Source organism: Rhinolophus sinicus, linkage group LG07 (genome assembly GCF_036562045.2).
Source record: "Rhinolophus sinicus isolate RSC01 linkage group LG07, ASM3656204v1, whole genome shotgun sequence".
Taxonomy (NCBI): Eukaryota; Metazoa; Chordata; class Mammalia; order Chiroptera; family Rhinolophidae; genus Rhinolophus; species Rhinolophus sinicus.
This window is the reverse complement of record NC_133757.1, coordinates 23,893,710-23,911,948: the sequence shown is the minus strand read 5'-3', so window position 1 is coordinate 23,911,948 and position 18,239 is coordinate 23,893,710. Positions and strand designations below refer to the sequence as shown.

At 40.3% G+C, this 18,239-nt stretch overlaps 1 protein-coding gene across 25 annotated transcripts in view; it reads right to left on the bottom strand.

The window, feature by feature from the left end:
* PKD2L1 (polycystin 2 like 1, transient receptor potential cation channel) overlaps positions 1-18,239 on the bottom strand; it is a 73,432-nt gene that overhangs the window by 10,831 nt on the left and 44,362 nt on the right. For 24 of the 25 annotated variants that reach the window (XM_074339198.1, XM_074339202.1, XM_074339208.1 and 21 more), the window contains 3 exons: positions 17,837-18,116; positions 17,627-17,710; positions 17,203-17,316 (listed from right to left, as the gene is read on the bottom strand). In XM_074339198.1, the coding sequence (XP_074195299.1) occupies positions 17,203-17,316; positions 17,627-17,710; positions 17,837-18,071 (433 nt within the window). In that variant the 5' untranslated portion in view covers positions 18,072-18,116. Of the gene's footprint in view, positions 1-17,202; positions 17,317-17,626; positions 17,711-17,836; positions 18,117-18,239 lie in introns of those variants that run through there. The other variant, XM_074339197.1, reaches the window with a different exon arrangement.

Here is an 18,239-nt window from a genome sequence, read left to right as displayed (position 1 = left end):
TCAAATCTGTGATTATCTGACCTTAATATCTGGAGTACTCAGACTCAACTTTTCTGCATCTGAAAAATGGGCTGGAAATCAAACATCTGTCTGCTAAGAGCCCATCACACAGTTGGAACTGATGGTCAGTGAGCTGAACCTTTCTTCATGAGATGGGCTGATTAAATGCTTACATCTTCTGGATGGCCACTAGGTGGTACTCATTGCTGCACCTTTTTCTCTTCTCTAATTCTCCAATTCTAAGTTACTGCTCAGAATGAACATTCCTCTGAACTGGCTGCCAACCCTTTATGGAGGCGTAACATCTCTGATTACCGTGTTTCCTCGAAAATAAGACCTAATCGGAAAATAAGCCCTGGTATGATTTTTCAGGATGACATCCCTGAACATAAGCCCTAATGCATCTTCTGGAGCAAAACTTAATATAAGACCCGGTCTTATTTTCGGGGAAACACGGTAGTATCCAAGACAGTAAAGACTATGTATTCTGAGAAAAATGGTTTCACCTGGTCAAATGCCCACTGACTCAGAACACCTGTTATATGCCCTATGCTAAGTGTTCTATATGCCTACTTCACTTCATCTTACAACAACCCTATGTATTAGATGTTCTTATCCCCATTTTCCAGTCTCAGAGAACTAAAGTAACTTGTCCAAGGTAAATAACTAATGGAGCCAGGATTCAAAAGCAAATCTGTCTGCCTCCATAGTAAATTAACTTTGTTCTGTTTCCAAGACAGAACTATATCTAAGGAGTAGAAGTTACAGGAGGAAAAATTAGGCTCCCCAAAATGCAGGACTTCCTGACTACTAGTGCTCTCAATTATGAAATGGAGCACTTCACAAATATCCATTTCACCTCTGAGAATGTCAGCAAAGGACTGAAGGTCACATGGAGGGGGTCCTGCAATGGGCAGTGGGTGGTGTTCTGGTTCCTTCCTTGAAGATCCAGGGAAGGAGTGGAAGTTCTGTGTATTGCAAAAAAATGACACTAGACCATAGAATGGGTGGGAGCTAGGAGTCAGAATCTGAGTCAGTATATCAAATGTCAGGATATCAGTACATTACATACTACCTTTTTTATGTAGTGAGGGCCTCATTCCAGGAAATTTTCAGACACTGGACAATAACCACATGAGAATGCTATGAAGGGGATTTATAGACAAGATGATGGTTTCACCATCCAATACAGAGTTTCTGATTTTTCTTTTCTCTTGGACAGAAATTAAGTTCTTTTAGACATAATACATCATGCCTTTTGACCTTGGCCTTAGATCCAATTCACAGTTGCTGAATAATAATAACAATAACCACCATTTATGGACACATTATTCACTGGGCTTTGCCTACTTTGTCTCCCATTATCCTGAAAAAAGCCTCATAAAGTAGGAACTACCATTTGCATTTTATGAGATCCAAAATGTTATTAAATAAGTTGTCCAAAGATCAGATAGCCAGCAAGTAGAACTTGGGTTCAAGCTCAAGTCTGCCTTACTCCAAAGACCATGAATTTGGCCACCGCTCTACACTAAATTAATATATCTCACTAACACTCAAAATCCTTCTGTTTAGGGTCTCTCACTCTCCTTCCAAAATCAATCCAAATAGGTAGGATTATGCAAGTTTATAAGACGTCCTTATGAGAAAACTCTATTTGAAGAGTTTAATATCTGAGTCAGGAGGTGAATTGCAAAAGTACTTGGTAGACTCAAAAGATCACCATCTTAAAAGAAGCTTCAAATTTCTTCATTCTGGTTTAAATGGATAATTGTGTAAAATCTGTTTCGAGAATCATATTCTGACATAGATGAGTCCCAACAATGGAAAAAGAATCACGTGCACAAAAATATGACCTGTGTTATTTATAATATCAAAGAATTGCGGATAATCTAAATGGTTAAGTAAATTATATCATTGAGACGCTTAATGGACTGTGATACAGCCACTGAAATGGTAATAAAAAAGTGCAAAAGTGTACAATTCTGTATTACATCATCTATAAATCACATTGTATGTACACCTGAAATCTATGTAACTTTACTAACAATTGTCACCCCAATAAACTTTAATTGAAAACAAAAGTGCAAAAGTGTTTCCACCCTATCATTACAATGAAATACTTTTTTAAATGCCAAGAATGTAAAAACTTGAAAGAAAAATTAACTTTTTAAATAATGAGGAGTATCATAGGTAGATTTTATTTCTCTTCGTTTCCATGGAGTTCAATTAACTCCATATCTAATAATAATAGATATTAACTCCATATCTAATAATAATAGATATAAAACAATAAAATCATTAACAAACAAATCTTTCTACCTATTTGTTTCCAAGTTACAGGCTGAAGTTTCCAGGTGCTGGATACTGTACTGGACTTTGTGACTGCCTCCCTCAGATCCTCTCTGGGTTAATACCGTGACTTTTTTTCAGGTATCACCTGTATGGATCATCTCACATATAAGTTGCTAGAAGCTGAATCCAACCCTGGCTCAAGGACTCGGCAGGAAGTTTAAACCTAAGCTAACCCACAAATGCCCCTCCCTTGGCACCCATTACAGGTTGAGGGATGAGCATGTAACCCATTTCAAACCAAGGAGTCACGAAGAGAGATTTCTGGAACTTTTAGGACCTTTTATCTCATACTAGATATGAATGAGAAAGCCCAAGGGAATTCGCCTTAGGATGAAAGTGATTGTGCAGCTGGCAGAACTGAGCCGACAGAAACAGACGGGTCTTTGACGATGTCATTAAGCCAATGGATTGATCCACCCAGAACCCTAACCTACTTTGACTCTCATTACCTAGACAATAAATCCCATTATAGTGTAAGCCTGTTTTCACTGGGTTTTACTTCATTGTAACATAGCCCTTAGTTATATGGACGCCATGACATTTTCAAAAAGATTGCATTATTTCTGAGGAAAATGGACCTAGAAAAGCTTCTACTACCGTCTGAATCTCTAGAGGGCAGTGGGTGACTTTAGCATCTGTACCAAGTCCACATTAATTAAAATACATTATTACCCTATATTAAAGGGGGCTTGCTGACCAAGCCAACTGATGATGATGTTATAGGAACATACCCACCATTAATTCCTAAAGGCCCGCCAAGCTTTATTTGTGGGTAAAGCAGGTCTCTAGAACATAATGAAAATGTATACACACACACACACACACACACACACACACATACATACATATTGCAGCTATTATATATATGTGTGTATATATATTTATGTTTATAAACATTTGCATGTGTATATGTGCACATATGCACATACATATATACATACACACACACACATATCCTTACTCCTAAAAATTGCCCTTATAAAATGAGTATTTAATATGGATTTTAAGGGAGGCAGATATAAGAAATAATCAAAAGAAGTTTTAATTTTTAACACTGCTTTTATCATTATGATTTTCCATGTATCTTATATAAAATCCAATAAAGCTAATTTTTCCCAAAGTTAGCATCTCCTTACTAACGGGTATGCTTTTTCTTTTTTTTCCTTTCTTTTTTTTTGTCACCCTGGTATGCTTTTTCTTACTCAACAAGAACTATGCAATACGTGTTTTCTTCTTTGCCTTGACTGCCAGGAACCTCAGGCTTTGTTACCATTTGCAATACTTTTGTTTATCTTAAGTTTTCTGGCATAAGTTATCATCCTCCCCCATCTTTTCCCACTTCACTTCCTAAGTCTTTTGATTATAGTTCTAATGGGCTACATTTTATTGTATCTGTGCTTTAAAATGTAAATTGGCTCAGATCCCTTTTAGACATAGGTGGGGCATAAACATATTGTTATTAAAGAAGTATGGCTGTAATAATTATTATTAGTCATCATCATCATGAGCTTGGATAATAACTTGATTTTATCCATTCCAATGTTTACAGTAGAGATTGAATATTCTTGCCCTCTCTTTTGAACTACTGGAAGACCTTCCCAGCTCAAAGCAATAAGAAGTCAGCAGTTGCTTTATGCTTCTCCTTTCCCAGGTGATTGCCTTGTAGGCCATCATATGCTACTTGAGCCCCTTCCCTATTCTTATTATTTAATAAACACAGCTATTCTTTTCTAACAGTACTCTCCTTGAACAGGAATGAAATCCCTTCTCTCAACTAATGGACAAAGAACCTTAAAGAGCTGGGGTGCTTCTGCCAGCAAGTGTATAATTCCTTTATGTGTCTGTACTATTCCTCTGTTGGAAACTCTGTGTCTTCAACTTTTTGCCACTCAAAAGTCAATTGCTCCTTCCTAAGCTGGACAGCTCTGAGGAAAAGCACTGAGGATGCTTCTCTGGAAACCTGGGGGTCCTTTCAACCCCCAGTCCCCACCCTGACAGTCATTATATGGCTAGAACTTCCACTGTTCCACCAATCCTCCAACTGTTGAGGAGTTGGAAGTTTCCTGGGCTTTACCAATTCTATAAATTTGCCCTGTAGCTCCTCTGATGGCCTCTTCTTGAGCTTCTCTTACCAGCTGCCTTGCTGAGAAGCTCTCTGAAACATCTTTACCTATTTCTTAGCACATGATCCAGTTTGGCTTTTGTCATATAAATAATTTGGGTACTAAGGGACATTTTATGGATATCTCTAGAAGGTGATTATATTTTCTAGTGAAATAAAATACAATGCCCTGAAACTATCCCTTCTTATGACTCCCCAGCAGCCTCTGACAATAGTTCCACAATAGCTTAGCTAAACACTTTAATACCCACTCCTGGTGGAAAAGAATCAGGCCTCATCAATTTCCCTGATGATTTTGTATGACAGAGGTTATAAGTGCCTTGATTTCTCTGGGTTCCATTAATTGTTGCTGCTCCCATTCCAAACTATGGACAAGATTGCTGATCCCCCTATCTGGCATAGACTACTAGTTATTCCCCAATACCTTTCCTCCTCTTTTTACACAATAATAGTGGGGACAGAGCCAGGAGTGCAATTTCCAGGCTCTCGGCCTCACGTGGAAAGGTGCTGGCTCAGGTAGTAAATGTCCATCAACTGTGATTAAATGGCCATCAGCTGTGGCTAGTTGGCTGTCAACTGTAACCAGTGAGCCATTGGCCACTAATATAACTGCTGTGGCTACGCTAGCAGAAAATGGGAGCTAGCAAGAAAATGGTGGCTGAGCTAGCAAGAGTGGATTGCAGTTAGCACAGCAGATTGCATCTAGCAAGGCTGATTGCAGCTAGCAAGTGATGTTGGATGCCAGAGAGAAGTGGAAGGCAGTTTGCAGATAGTGTGGCTCCTGCTTCCTGTGTCTCCAATCCAGCCGCCAGCAAGAATATAGTGGTATGACTCCCCTATCCATGGCTCCGTGGGTGTTCTATTTGGCCTCACCACGTCCTGCATTCTTATGTGGGGAGTGGGACCAGAGACCCTGCATGAGTCCCTGCATGACAATAATGTAATTACCTATGGGCACATGTCTACCCAACTAAAAACCACATTACCCAGCCTCCTTTGCAGCTAGGTATGGTGACCACTTGAGTAAATTCTGGCCGATGGAATACGAATGGAGTGATATGCTTCCACTTTCAACTTTTGGCTCATGTCCTTACAAGGAAGGAACATGCTTTCCCTTTCTATTTTCTTACTTCCTGCTCGCTGGAGTACAGACATAAGAGCAGGAACTGGATCATGAGATAGAAGCCATATGTTGAGGTAGAAACAAAACAGAAACAGATATATAGATACATAGAACAAACTAATGGTTGCAGAGGGGAGGGAGGTTGGGGAGATGGGTGAAAAAGGTGAAAGGATTAAGAAATACAAATTGGTAGTTAAAAAATAGTCTCAGAAATGTAAAGTACAGTACAGCATAGAGAATATAGTCAGTAATATTGCAACAACCATGTATAGTGCCAGGTAGGTACTAGACTAATAGAGGGGATCACATTACATAAAAGTGTCTAACAACTATGCTGTACACCTGAAACTAATATAAAATATTGAATGTCAACTGTAACTGAAAAAAATACTTTTATAAATAAATAAAATATATAAATATATAAAAAATATAAAAATATATAAATAAAAAGAAGAAGCCATACATTAAGCAATAAGATAGAAGGAGCCGATTTTTGGAGCCCTATGTTAGACTAGGACTTCTTATACCTTGAATTGTCATTCAAGAGAGAAATAAAATTCTACCTTATTTAAGCCACTATTATTGCAGCTAAATCAATATCCCAACTGCAGCATTTCATATGAATACATCCATGTCGGATGGATACTTTGCAAAAGGAACTTTTCTAAGAAAATTAAAATAGGCACAGAGGGTGATAAAGGATTTAAAACCAACAAACCGATAGCACAAAATTCCTGTCTTAAGAAAAGTACAATCTAGTTGCAGATCTCTTGGTTAAAACATTTACTGGGCACACAGAACCCTTTTTCCTTTTCTTAGTAGGAAGTCCCTATTAAACAATTCTTCCGTTGTTCTTCTTCCTTGTGGGCAAGCCCTCCTTCCAATCTCTTTTTTGGTTCTCTATCCCATCCATACATTCTGATTCATGTTATTGGGTCATTCAAATTTGGATTACAAATACCTCATGTTTCTTAAGATGGACAGTAAGCAGAAGAAAGTTGGGACCTGGAAAGGAGGAAAGGGTTAAAGCCTCAGTGTATTCCCTGGAGGATTGTAGAAACACCAGTGCATTTCACGTCAGTGTATCTACAGAGAATACAGCTGAGAGAACTATATCGCTCACAGCTGCCTTGGTAACTAACTCTATGAACCTGCTCAAGCCACTTAGGACTTAGGTTCAGAAGATTATAAAGGTCTAGAGAACCTATGACTATATGTGGCCAGTTTCTTCTTAGGAAATTAGATTCAAGGCCAAAGAGTTTTGAATTGTTTCTGAAGGGAATTCAGTCAGGCTGAAGGTGATCATTCTGAGAAATAGAAAATGAACCTAAGACTTGATCAGTGATCTCCCTAAATTTTCTGGTAGCTCTGCGATCGTAGGAGAGGAGGAATAAAAAGACCTATAAATACTTATCCGTGCTGAATAAATGTAACAAGATTATCTCAGGTGATGCAATACTGAACTCAGGTACCTATATGATTAGAGATGGGACTAGCAAACAGGCCATCAGGACACACTCGTGATTAGCTGCTGGAACTTCTCTGTTATATTCCATTTTTAGTGCAGATGCGAGGGAGAGCAAAGCTATTGATGCCTATAAATGTAGTATAAACTTAGCTGATGGTGCATAAATTATTACAGTTTCAGAACTGCTTGTCGAGTTTATTAAGACAGCATTCAAACCAGTAGGTCAAAAGTCCTGAGGAAGATGGATAGTCTTCTTCAAAGCTAATCTAGAAAGAAAAATACTGCCCCCAAACAACATAGTTCTTATGTTGTCCAGAAACCTCAGAAACCTCAAGGCATAGCATGAGCTTAAGCCAACGTCCTAAGAGATATATAAGACATATATAGCTCTGGTCTCTAAGAAAAAGGGCACACTGTTTCAAGAAAGCTGAAGACACTAACTGGAATATAACATAAAAGACCTGCTTTAGCATGGGAGTTTTTCTGGCTGATGAGTCAGAGATGGTTCTACACTTATTGTCATAGAAAGTTACAGAAGAAGACTGCTTGCTCTTATTTGTTTCCTTGAACGATTTTGCCTGAGATGTAACAGAGACTGATCATCTTGGAAAAACTAAGGCCATGGAGAGTAGCATAGACCCGAGGTTTAAAGATTTTTGCTGCCTATATCAAGCTGCACCAAAGAGATTTTTAATACTAGAAACTGAGGAAGTATTAGCAGAGGAGCCCTTGATGTTAAAGAGCACCATGGTTAGAGTCCTTGAAAATGTGGACCAGGAAAGATGGGAAACCAGGCAAGACAGACCTAAAACTATATATATATATATATATATATATATATATATATATATTCCCAATTATATATATGTATATATATATATATATATATATATATATATATATATCCAATTATGATGCCACCATTTCATGCAATGTCTTAACAAATGATCAGAAAATGGTGACTAAAGAGTAGAGTTGGCAATGAGTGATTTCACTATATAGAAGCCCTGGACTTTACCTGTAATTTTGTAGCTCAAGGCACATGCATCAAAGATTATGTGAAGATTATAGAATAATGAATACCATGACCAAGCGATATGTTCATCCAAGGCCAAAAACTGATTCTCTCTGGAGTTACAGGGTCTGTTAAGAATAGCCTCATCCAAGATTGGCTCATGAGATACTGCAAAATAAAGACAAGCCAGGAAGAAAGCATGAAGACAGCTTTGGTCACTGCAGATAAATGCATCACCTTCTTTACTATAGGGCTGCTCGCTCAGTACACAACAGGACGCTCTCAAGTGGTTCTATATAAAGAAAAGACAAGTTTAAGTAATTAATATATTGATTGATTTTTAAATAGAAACAATGTCTTTGCCACTTTGAAGGGCATGAACTCCTTGAAACACATTATCAAACTTTCCCTGGGGTTCAAGAACCCAAAGCAGAAAATGTTTCCAACAGAGAGACCCCTTTAAAAAGTCTCAAGAAGCCATAGGCTGTGTCAGGGACAGGAGGACAGGGAAAGGTTATGAGACAGTGGGCCAGAGAGGAAAGAAAAGGAGTCCAAAGTGGTGGGCAGATGTAGGTGAGAAGTAAAATGGATTAGAGAGAGGCAGACCGGGACAAAGAAGGAGCCAGCAAGACACACTGTTCTTGATCTGGCCTTTGCTGGCAGTTCCTTGCAGCTATTTTGAAGTATGAGTTATTTCCCACAAAGTGCATCAAGACACCCTCCCACACTGACATTATGCATTGGCCATTAACAGCTTGGGAGCGCCTCCCACACTGGTTTTGTCACCATCAGCAAACATTTCACCTCAGAGACAGCATTCATGTGACTTCACAGAGCCTTCCAGTGTAAACCAACCAAAGCCTCTTCTCTAAAATTCATATATATTTATATGTGCCTAGAAAAGGGCTGAAATGATATACACCATAGTATTAACAGTGGTTAATAACAGTGACCTTTAACATACTCCAGATTATTTGGCTTTTGTTTTTTTAACAAGGACCGTGTAGTAGTTAAAATTTTAATAAAAATATTCCCAGGGTTTGGGGGAAATGGGGTAGAATTATTTTACAATAGAATGAGGAGAAATACTGTTTTACATTTTTCTCTCATACTTGAGTTTTGAGACTCTGACTACGGCAAGGCCCTGAGGAATGCTAACCCCTCCAACCTCTGCCTCCTCCAGGCTAAGAGCCAATAACGTAAAATAAATAAGCAAACTAATGGCAATGACTTTAGGCCTCCCTGGCAATGACTTTGGGCTTCTTTATACTGAATGGTCATCTGCCTCTGGGATCTGCAAGAGCTCCCAGGTCTCCCTGACCATTTTGTCCCCCACATTTTGCCTTGGTTCCAGGGCATCATTCTACCACAGCATTCGTCACTGTTGATTTACATGTCAGCCTCCTTTGCAACTTGAAGACAGAGGATGTGTCTCCTGTACTTCAAAGCCTTAAACATTTGGCCTAGGGCCTGACACATAGTAGGACTTCATAAATATTTGAATGAATGACTGTGTGAATCCACAGAATCTTCTCCTTAGTTTGAATCTTTTGTTAATTAGCTCTTATTGTCTCATCTATCCTTTTCCTCCATGCTGCAAAATAATCTGATTTGGCCAGCTCACACTCATTCTTTGAAGCCAGTGGTTCTCAAACATTTTGTTCTCAGGACCCCTTTGTAACTCGTAAAAATGATTGAGGATTCCAAAAATCTTTTGTTTATTTGTGCTGTATCTATCAATAATTACCTTATAGAACTTAAAACTGGGGAAAAACTTAAATACCGTGTTTCCCCGAAAATAAGACCTAGGCAGACAATCAGCTCTAATGCGTCTTTTGGAGCAAAACTTAATATAAAACCCGGTCTTATATACTGTAATATAATATAAGACCCGGTCTTATTTTACTATAAGTAAAATAAGGGTCTTATATACTATAGTGTAATATAAGACCGGGTCTTATATTAATTTTTGCTCCAAAAGACGCATTAGAGCTGGTTGTCCATCTAGGTCTTATTTCAGGGAAACAGGGTATTTATTAATTCATTGATTTAACAATACTAATGATAACAAATCTAATACATGTAAACGTAAATAACATTTTAACAAAAAATCAACTATATTTTCTAAAACAAAGAAAAACAATTTAGTGAGAAAAGTGGCATTGTTTCACATTTTTGCAAGTCTCTTTAATGTCTGGCTTAATAGAAGACAGCTGGGTTTTCGTATCTGCTTCAGCATTGAATCTGTTGCAATGTGTTATTTTGGTTGAAGTATATGAAGAAAATATGACCTGTCACAGCATGTAGTTGGGTAAGGGAAGACCTCACAAACTCCCTGAAAGGGTCTCGGGAAGCTCCAGGGACCCTGAGAGCTCACCTTTGAGAACCATCGCCCTATGCCTTATTTCTGTGACTGGAAAACTCCACCCAGTCCTGAGGATCTGCCTGAACTTAAAACTCTAGGCTTCCTGCTGCCACCACCAATAGCATAAAGAGATTATTATCAATATTATTATATTCTCTTACCTGTCTAGCACATTTCATCATGTTCCAAGAGCTTTCCCATGCAAAGTCTCCCAGTCGCCTGTCAGATATGGCCTAATTATTTCACCTTACCCACGAGCAGTTTCCCATGAATCATGAAGTTCAGAGGTTATTTGATTTGCTCAGGGTCATTCAGGTGGCAAGAGGCAGAGTCAGTACTCAGATTCATGCCTATGAATACGTGTTCTTTCTCTGGCCACATACACTGGCAGTGCCCTAGCCCGATCTCATCTACAAAACTCTAGACTATCTAGAGTTCATCAGTGAGCGCAGTTTGCTCTTCTATACTTGATCAAAGCAGAGTTCTTGGTAAAAACTCTTTCTCTGATCCCAAGACCTGGCACCCCCAGAGACAGGGGGTGAAGGTGGGTGGGTGAAACACTGAAGGTGGTCAAAAAGTACAAACTTCCAGTTATAGTATAAAAAAGTCCTGGGGATGTGATGTACAGCATGGTAACTATATGTAACGACACTATATTGTATATTTGAAAGTTGCTAAGAGAGTAAATCTTAAAAGTTCTCATGAAAAGAAAAAAAAATGTAACTACATATGCTGAGGGGTGTTAACTTATTGTTGTAATCATTTTCAATATATGCATATATGAAATCATGTTGGACACCTAAAGTTAATACAATCTTATATGTCAATGATATCTCAATAAAAAAGAAAGACATCTTCTTCTTGATCTCCAAGCTTACTTCAACCTCTCCTGTGAACACAAGATTCCACCAATCTATAGTCAGAAACTTAAAATCACTAAAAGCAAGCAGAACGAACAGAGGCAGGCATTTCCTTACAACCAGTGATGGATAAAGAGCATCCAGTTGATATTAATTGGCATGTAGACACAAGTCACCAAAGGCCAAGGGTCTCTGCCCTCCTCCCCAACTCCATGGTGACCAGACCCAGCCCTGTCCTGGCTCAGAGCTGCTCCTATTACAGGGCCAGTCCCAGGTGCACCTTTGAGATAACAATACTGTCTCCTAAAACAAACAGCCATTGTTTCCACACAAAGACCTTCAATGTTTCCTCCATCAACAAAAGGCTACAGCCATCCTGCCAAGCAGACAAAGGGCTGGAAGCCCTTTCATAAATATCATGATGGTGACAGGGGAGGGGTGGAGGCAGGGTCATTCTCCAGCACTTTCTCTGCCTAGGAAGAGGACCAACTCCACCCATCAGGGACCATTATGATTTACTGATCATTCCTCAACTATTCATAATGATAATAATAACAGCTTCCTAATCTATGGCATAGAAATAATGATATCTACCCCTTACAGGATTGCTGTCAGCATCAAATGAGATAATAGGTGTAAAAGCTCTTTGTAAGGCTTAAAGGATTGTACAACTGATACAGTTATTATGAGAAGATGGATGGTTCACCCACATTGCCTGCATTAAAAAGATAGCTCTGTTTTAGCCAGGTGAGACTCCAAATAGCCCTGGTGTCTAGGTCCACCCAGTTCCTAGAATAAAGCATAAGGAAGAAAAAATGTGATCACTATAAATGGTTGGCCACTATAGTTTACTAGGGCCCATCCCAGGCTAAATTGCTGTGCAAGTGATGTCTAACTTTGTTGGCTGTTCTTTTCAACCCCGAAGATGGTGACTGGTCCCATCTTAGTGTCTAATGCTCCAAACTTCATCACACAACCACTGTGTTGCCCCTCTTAAAACATATCTTTCTTATGCAATTTACACAAAAATAAATACATAATAAATACATAAAACATGAGAAATGTATCCCTCCTCGCTAGTGATTAAGACAAATTAAGGCAAATTGTACCACTTCATGCCTATTTAATAATAAATATTATAAATGAGACTATCCAGTGTTGGTAAGGTTGTGACAAAATTGGTGTGATCTTACAGTACTAGCTACATAACAAATTGGATAGCTAACAGAGGCAAAATAACACACATAGAAAGTACTGAGAAGATATTCCTGTCTTTTGGCCTAGTAATCTCTCTCCCTGGAAATTCCCAAGGAAATAACTCAACAAAAGTGGGGAAAAAAGCAACAAGGATAGATAGATATAATAGGCAAATACTGAAATAACATAACATGAGATAAATGGTTTAGTTAATTGTGGTATGACTGTAACCATTAAAATGAAAATATAAAAACTACTTACAAATATGAGGAAATGTTAATGATATAATTGTAAGTGAAAGTGTACAATATGATACAACTAGGTAAAATATGTAAATATATGGATAAGGACTGGTAATGTGAAAAAGTGAAAATATCTTTGGTGCTGTGGTGGGGAATTATGGGTGAATTATATTTCAAGATGTTTATTGTTTTTATATCATCTTTTAAATACAGCAACACAAAGAAAGAAACGTAATCAGCTGGTAGAATTCTTTTCAAGATTCTGCTTCTACTAGGTTAGGACAAGGAGTTATCTTTGCTAAGATGTTGAAGGATGTTAAATTAATGTGTAACACATCTGTATGCAGACAGGCTGTAGCAAACTCTAGCAGGTAAAAGCCTCAGAATTTGAGTCCGGGCAACAGTCACTGAATTGGATTCCTACTTCTGTCACTTACTTGCTGTGTGGCCTTGGACAAGCTGTTTGTTATACCTAAACCTTTCCTGATCTGTAAAATGGGAGGCCAGAAGACCTCAGTTTATCACAACCACCATCATTAATATTAACAGCACAAACAACAAACCTTTATTGAATATCTTTCGATGTGAGTTCTTCTGGGGAAAAATGCCTTAATTTAAAGGTCTAATGTCAGAAGTGGATGCTGCTCAAATAACACTATCCCTATATATGGAGCTACCCACAAACCTTGGAAGCTATTTTTTAAATAGAATTTACTTTTGAGAGCAGTTTTAGGTTCAAAGCAAAATTGAGGGGAAGGTACAGAGAGGTCCCCATATACCTCTTTCCCCCATGTATGTGCAGCCTCTTTCACTATCAAAATCCTGCACCAGAGTGGTACATTTGTTACAATTGATGAACCTACATTGACACATTTTAATGTTCACTCTTAATGTTGCACATGCTATGGGTTTTGACAAAAGTCTGACACATATCCGTCATTATAGTGTCATACAAGTGGTTTCATCACCCTAAGAATCCTGTGTTCCACCTATTTATCCCCTTCTCCCCTTGACCCCTGGCAATGGCTGATTGTTTCACTATCTCCAGTTCTGCCTTTTCCAGAATGTCCTATAGTTAGAATCATACAGTATGTAGCCTTTTCAGATTGGCTTCTTCCTTGAAAGGTGTTTTTTACAACCAGTCTAGAAGACCAAGTGAGTGTTTCAAAATTCCACTAGATAATACAAAGATAATTACTACCAGTGATTCTCTTAGAGTCTTTATACATGTTATCTCCACAAGATAAGTGTTATTACCCTAATTCTACCAAAAAAGAAGAGCCTAAGGTCACAAAACCAGTAAGTGGCACCGCTGATATCTGAACGCTGTTTGTCTGACTCCAATGTTCATATCTTTCCAGGATGCCAGAGTGTTTACCCGAATATCAAACATGGGTCCTGGAGCACATGAACCCGGTCACAGGAGCTGACATGGAAAAGCTGGTAAAGATTAACATCCAACCACATGTCACTGCGGCTCTTAGAAGACAGCATCCTGGTAGAACAACACAACGCCCCCCTGCTTCGTGCCAGACTCTATGGAAGACTTGCGTCCTTATCCTATCCTTAGGCAGAACAGCTTAGTCAGCATACTTAGCATACTACTAGCAAAATTAGGTGGGTATAGTTCAGTGCTTCTTCACCTTTTTTTGCATTATAACCCAACCCAGAAGCTTCTTTAGACATTTTCTTTCTCATCAACCTCTCTACCCCAATTAAATATTATTACCCTATATTTGCTTATTTACTGTGGCCCTTTGGAGAGCCAAAAACTATTGTAATACCTAAAGTTTGTTTTGTTTTGGGTTTTTTGTTTGTTTGTTTGCCTTTGAAAGAAACTATTTCCATCCCCTTAGGGGCTATATCATCCTCGCTAGACTGCATGGTCTAGTTGCAGATGGCAAGAGTTCAGGAAGGCTGAGGGGATGTTGAGATGTCAGCAAAGTGAGATCAGGACCTTGGAGAGCGGCAAAGTAGCCCTCCTGAGACCATGTCAAAGGCTCAATGTTGCCTGAAGATTTGCCTGAAAAAAGGAAGAGGCCTAGAGAGAATGAGGGCTAGGAAACTAGTATTGGTACCCTTTAACTAAATGTTGTAGGAACGAACCATCAGAATGTGAAGTTCTCCAAACTCTCTTTCATATGAAAATTCTTGAGGGGGCTGGTACTTTGCGACAGGGACTTCAATTCTCCAAGTCACAGGTACTTAATGGCACATCTTCAAGTAGTTTAAGGGTTTCAAGGACTTTACTAAGAGCCCAACTCCATAGGAATTGGAGGTTTTCAGAGGTTTAAAGGTATCAGGTTAATTCTCCCTTACCTTCCATCACTGGTAGTGTTCACGACACTGTCTGTTGTGAGTTATAAATAATAATAGGTATTATTTATCATGTGCTAGGCATGGCACTAAGTACATTAGTCGGACATTTTATTTAACCTTCATAACAATGTTGTCAGATGGCTACAATGGTTATCCAAGGCTAAGAGAGGTTAGCAAACTTGCCCCAGATCACACAACTGATAATTGGAAGTGCCAGGCCTTGAACCTACTAGGGCTTCAGAGAGTAACACGAAAGTAAATGTCTCAAGAGAAGAAAGTTCTAAAAAGTAAATGAGCCCATGAAGGGCCCAAGAATCAGTTATCTCTGTATCCTTCCATCCAAAATCTGGCACAGAGGATGGGGCTCCATAGATGGTAGAAAACAGAGCTGCCCAACAGTAGAACTGTTCCCCATAAAACAGTGAAATCTCCATGGATACTCTCCAGGATGGGGCTGGTTGGTCACCTGACAAAGCATCACAGGAGGAATCTTAGAGAAGAGATTTCTGTCTCCTTGAACTAGATGACCTCCAAAGCTCCTGGCCACTCAAGAATTCTGTACTTATTAGACTGAATCTATGACTCAGACTTTAGGAAGCCACAGACTACGTGTCACTGAGCAGTGCATTGAACTCTCAAAAAGTGGAGAATATGGGTGGATGGGACTTTGAGGCTTCTAGAACTTCCACCCCTCCCAGCCCTAAACAGAGCAGTCAGAAATGATTCACCATAACTCTGGGCAGCTAGAAACCTCCCAATATTTCTCCAAAGGCTAATCTGGAAATACAGACATTCAGGTCATTTATAGAGCAAGGATCTGCCTGTGGATTTCAGCTGCTGTCATGGGCTGAAAAAGGAGAGGAACACTCCTTACCAGCAGATGGTGAAGACAAAAAAATCAATATGTCAACAAATGAATTTCTGACAGTCGTTTGCTGAAAGGAAACAAATGGGCCCCACAATATGCACACTGAGTTGACCGTTGCTCCCCACTGCACGCCTTTCAGTCCATGCTGATGGCCCACGGTAAACACTCAGAATTGCCCCCGCTGTCCTGGTAGAGTGAGTCCCAACAGAGGACAGCCAGAAGCAAGGGCTTTCTGCTCAGTTTTCCTAGAGGGCTCATACAAATGTGGCTGACTCACAAAGAGGATGAAATTTTGCATCACGCTGATGTTATCAGGCCTTCAGACTCTACTTTCAAAAGAGTCATGCATTCTAAAAAGAATAGAGCCTTCTGTGGTGTATACAGCCACCTAGTAATAGAGGCACTTTAGTTGTATGGTCCAAGCTACAGCTTTAATCAACACACACAACTCTATAAAACTGGCCAAACTTCACTTGCTGTGCAAGTTTTTAAAAGAAGTAATGAACTGAGTACAAAGCACCCTTATCCAAAGGCCTTATAGCATCCGTTGAGTCCAACTCTATTATTAGCGACAGTTCTTTGACTCTATCTTTTCAGGGTTCACTACTCTATCTTGCTTCTCTCAACTTAGAGACCAAACCTTCCCAGTTTGTGTCTAAAGCCAGGGCTTCAGATTAGCTTCCCTCAATGCCTGTGGCATGGTGATCTCCCACGTGAAAGAGCCTGAACTGCATGTATCACCTCTCCACCATTTGCATCTTCAACCCTTTCATCAGCTGTCTGAGCTTTCAGACTTGCTGAATCTTTTCCTTCCTGCCTCTAAAGAGACATGGATCAGATATAGTATAGTCCTTGTGTGAAACCCACCAAACTATTTTTTCCCAACAGAAAGGAGTGATCTTCCATGCTTTACAGCAGGGTAAAAACTTCCACTTGCCAACAGAAACCAGGGGCTGCTGAGTAGGTGTCAGGAACTTGAACTTCAAAAATAAGTTCCCCTTTGTAGCTCAAGAGCAACTTATATTAACAGCTTTCTAACAACCTGCCTTCTTCTCCCAAACTCAGTGACAAGTTCCTTTTAAACAAAAGACCTTAAGCTGAAAAGGGAACAAATAGAATTTGATTATTGAAATGAAGATGCCCGGACACAGCTTGCTCACACAGATGGATGATGTGCCCACAGATGTTGCCCACAGAAGTCTGTGCACAGATGTTGTACACATAGGTGCTTCTCACAGATGGTACTATACACAGAGACAGATGTTACTCACAGAGACAGATGTCCACCAGGAACACGATGTACACCAAAAGCTCCCGCAGGGTGGTCTTGATATAAAGTTCCCGGTTCTCAGCAGTGTCCTCAGTCAGGGTTGTTCCCCAAAGTCCTACGGGGCCGTGGAGAGAAGCCCGGCATCCCCGACAGCAGGGTTCCTCTCAGTTATCCCCACCCATCAGTCCCTGGACTTTAGTCCCATTCCACCCTAGCCCCTTTCCTCACCCATCCATCACCTTATCCCTTGGCTGAATCTGGCTACTCTAACCATGCCTGCCCTCCTCCATCCAAGTCCCTGAGGTAGACGTGGTGAAGGTGCTGGGTCATAGAGAATGAAGGCATGGAAGGGAGGCATGGGTTCCAGGTGGGGCAATCTAGCGTATCATCACTCCATGTCCTCCCTCAAACTGGCTCCCACATACCCTTCTGGGCCTCCAAGTGATGACAGTGCCCGGCTCCACCTCTGGGACCGCTAGACTGGCCTTTGTGTTCTGGGGCATGCAGCTCTGACACAGACAATTCACAAACCCCAAAGAGACACGGAGAGGTTACCTCTTCTTCAGACCACATTCCCCACCCTAAAAGCTTTTGGTGACCCGTCTCCTGACTCCCGTAACCCAGGAGAACCCTACCTCTGATGCTTCGACTGATCTGGAGGCAGCAGCTGGACACCAGGATCCCGTGAGCCTTCCCCTGGGGTCCATCTTCAGGCTTCTTGGGCTCGGGCGTGGGAGGCACGGCACTGGAGATGGTGCAGATCCTCAGTGCCCCTCGGGGGGTAGAATGACCACTGTAGGCAGGGTTGTCCCAGGCTCCGCTGCCCAGATTTTGCAGCTCCTGCCCCTCAGAACTTTCTATAGAATTCATGGAGAATGAGCTAGGGCACCCAGCACGTCAGGTACCCACTTTCACCTGGAGAAAGAGGGAGCAAAGGCCCAGCCCAGGTTAGCCAGCAGAGGGCAAAGAGAGTCTGAGAGCAGCTGGTCTCACACCGCCTCTGCCTCCTGCCTTTTGTAGGGGAATCTGTGCCTGCCA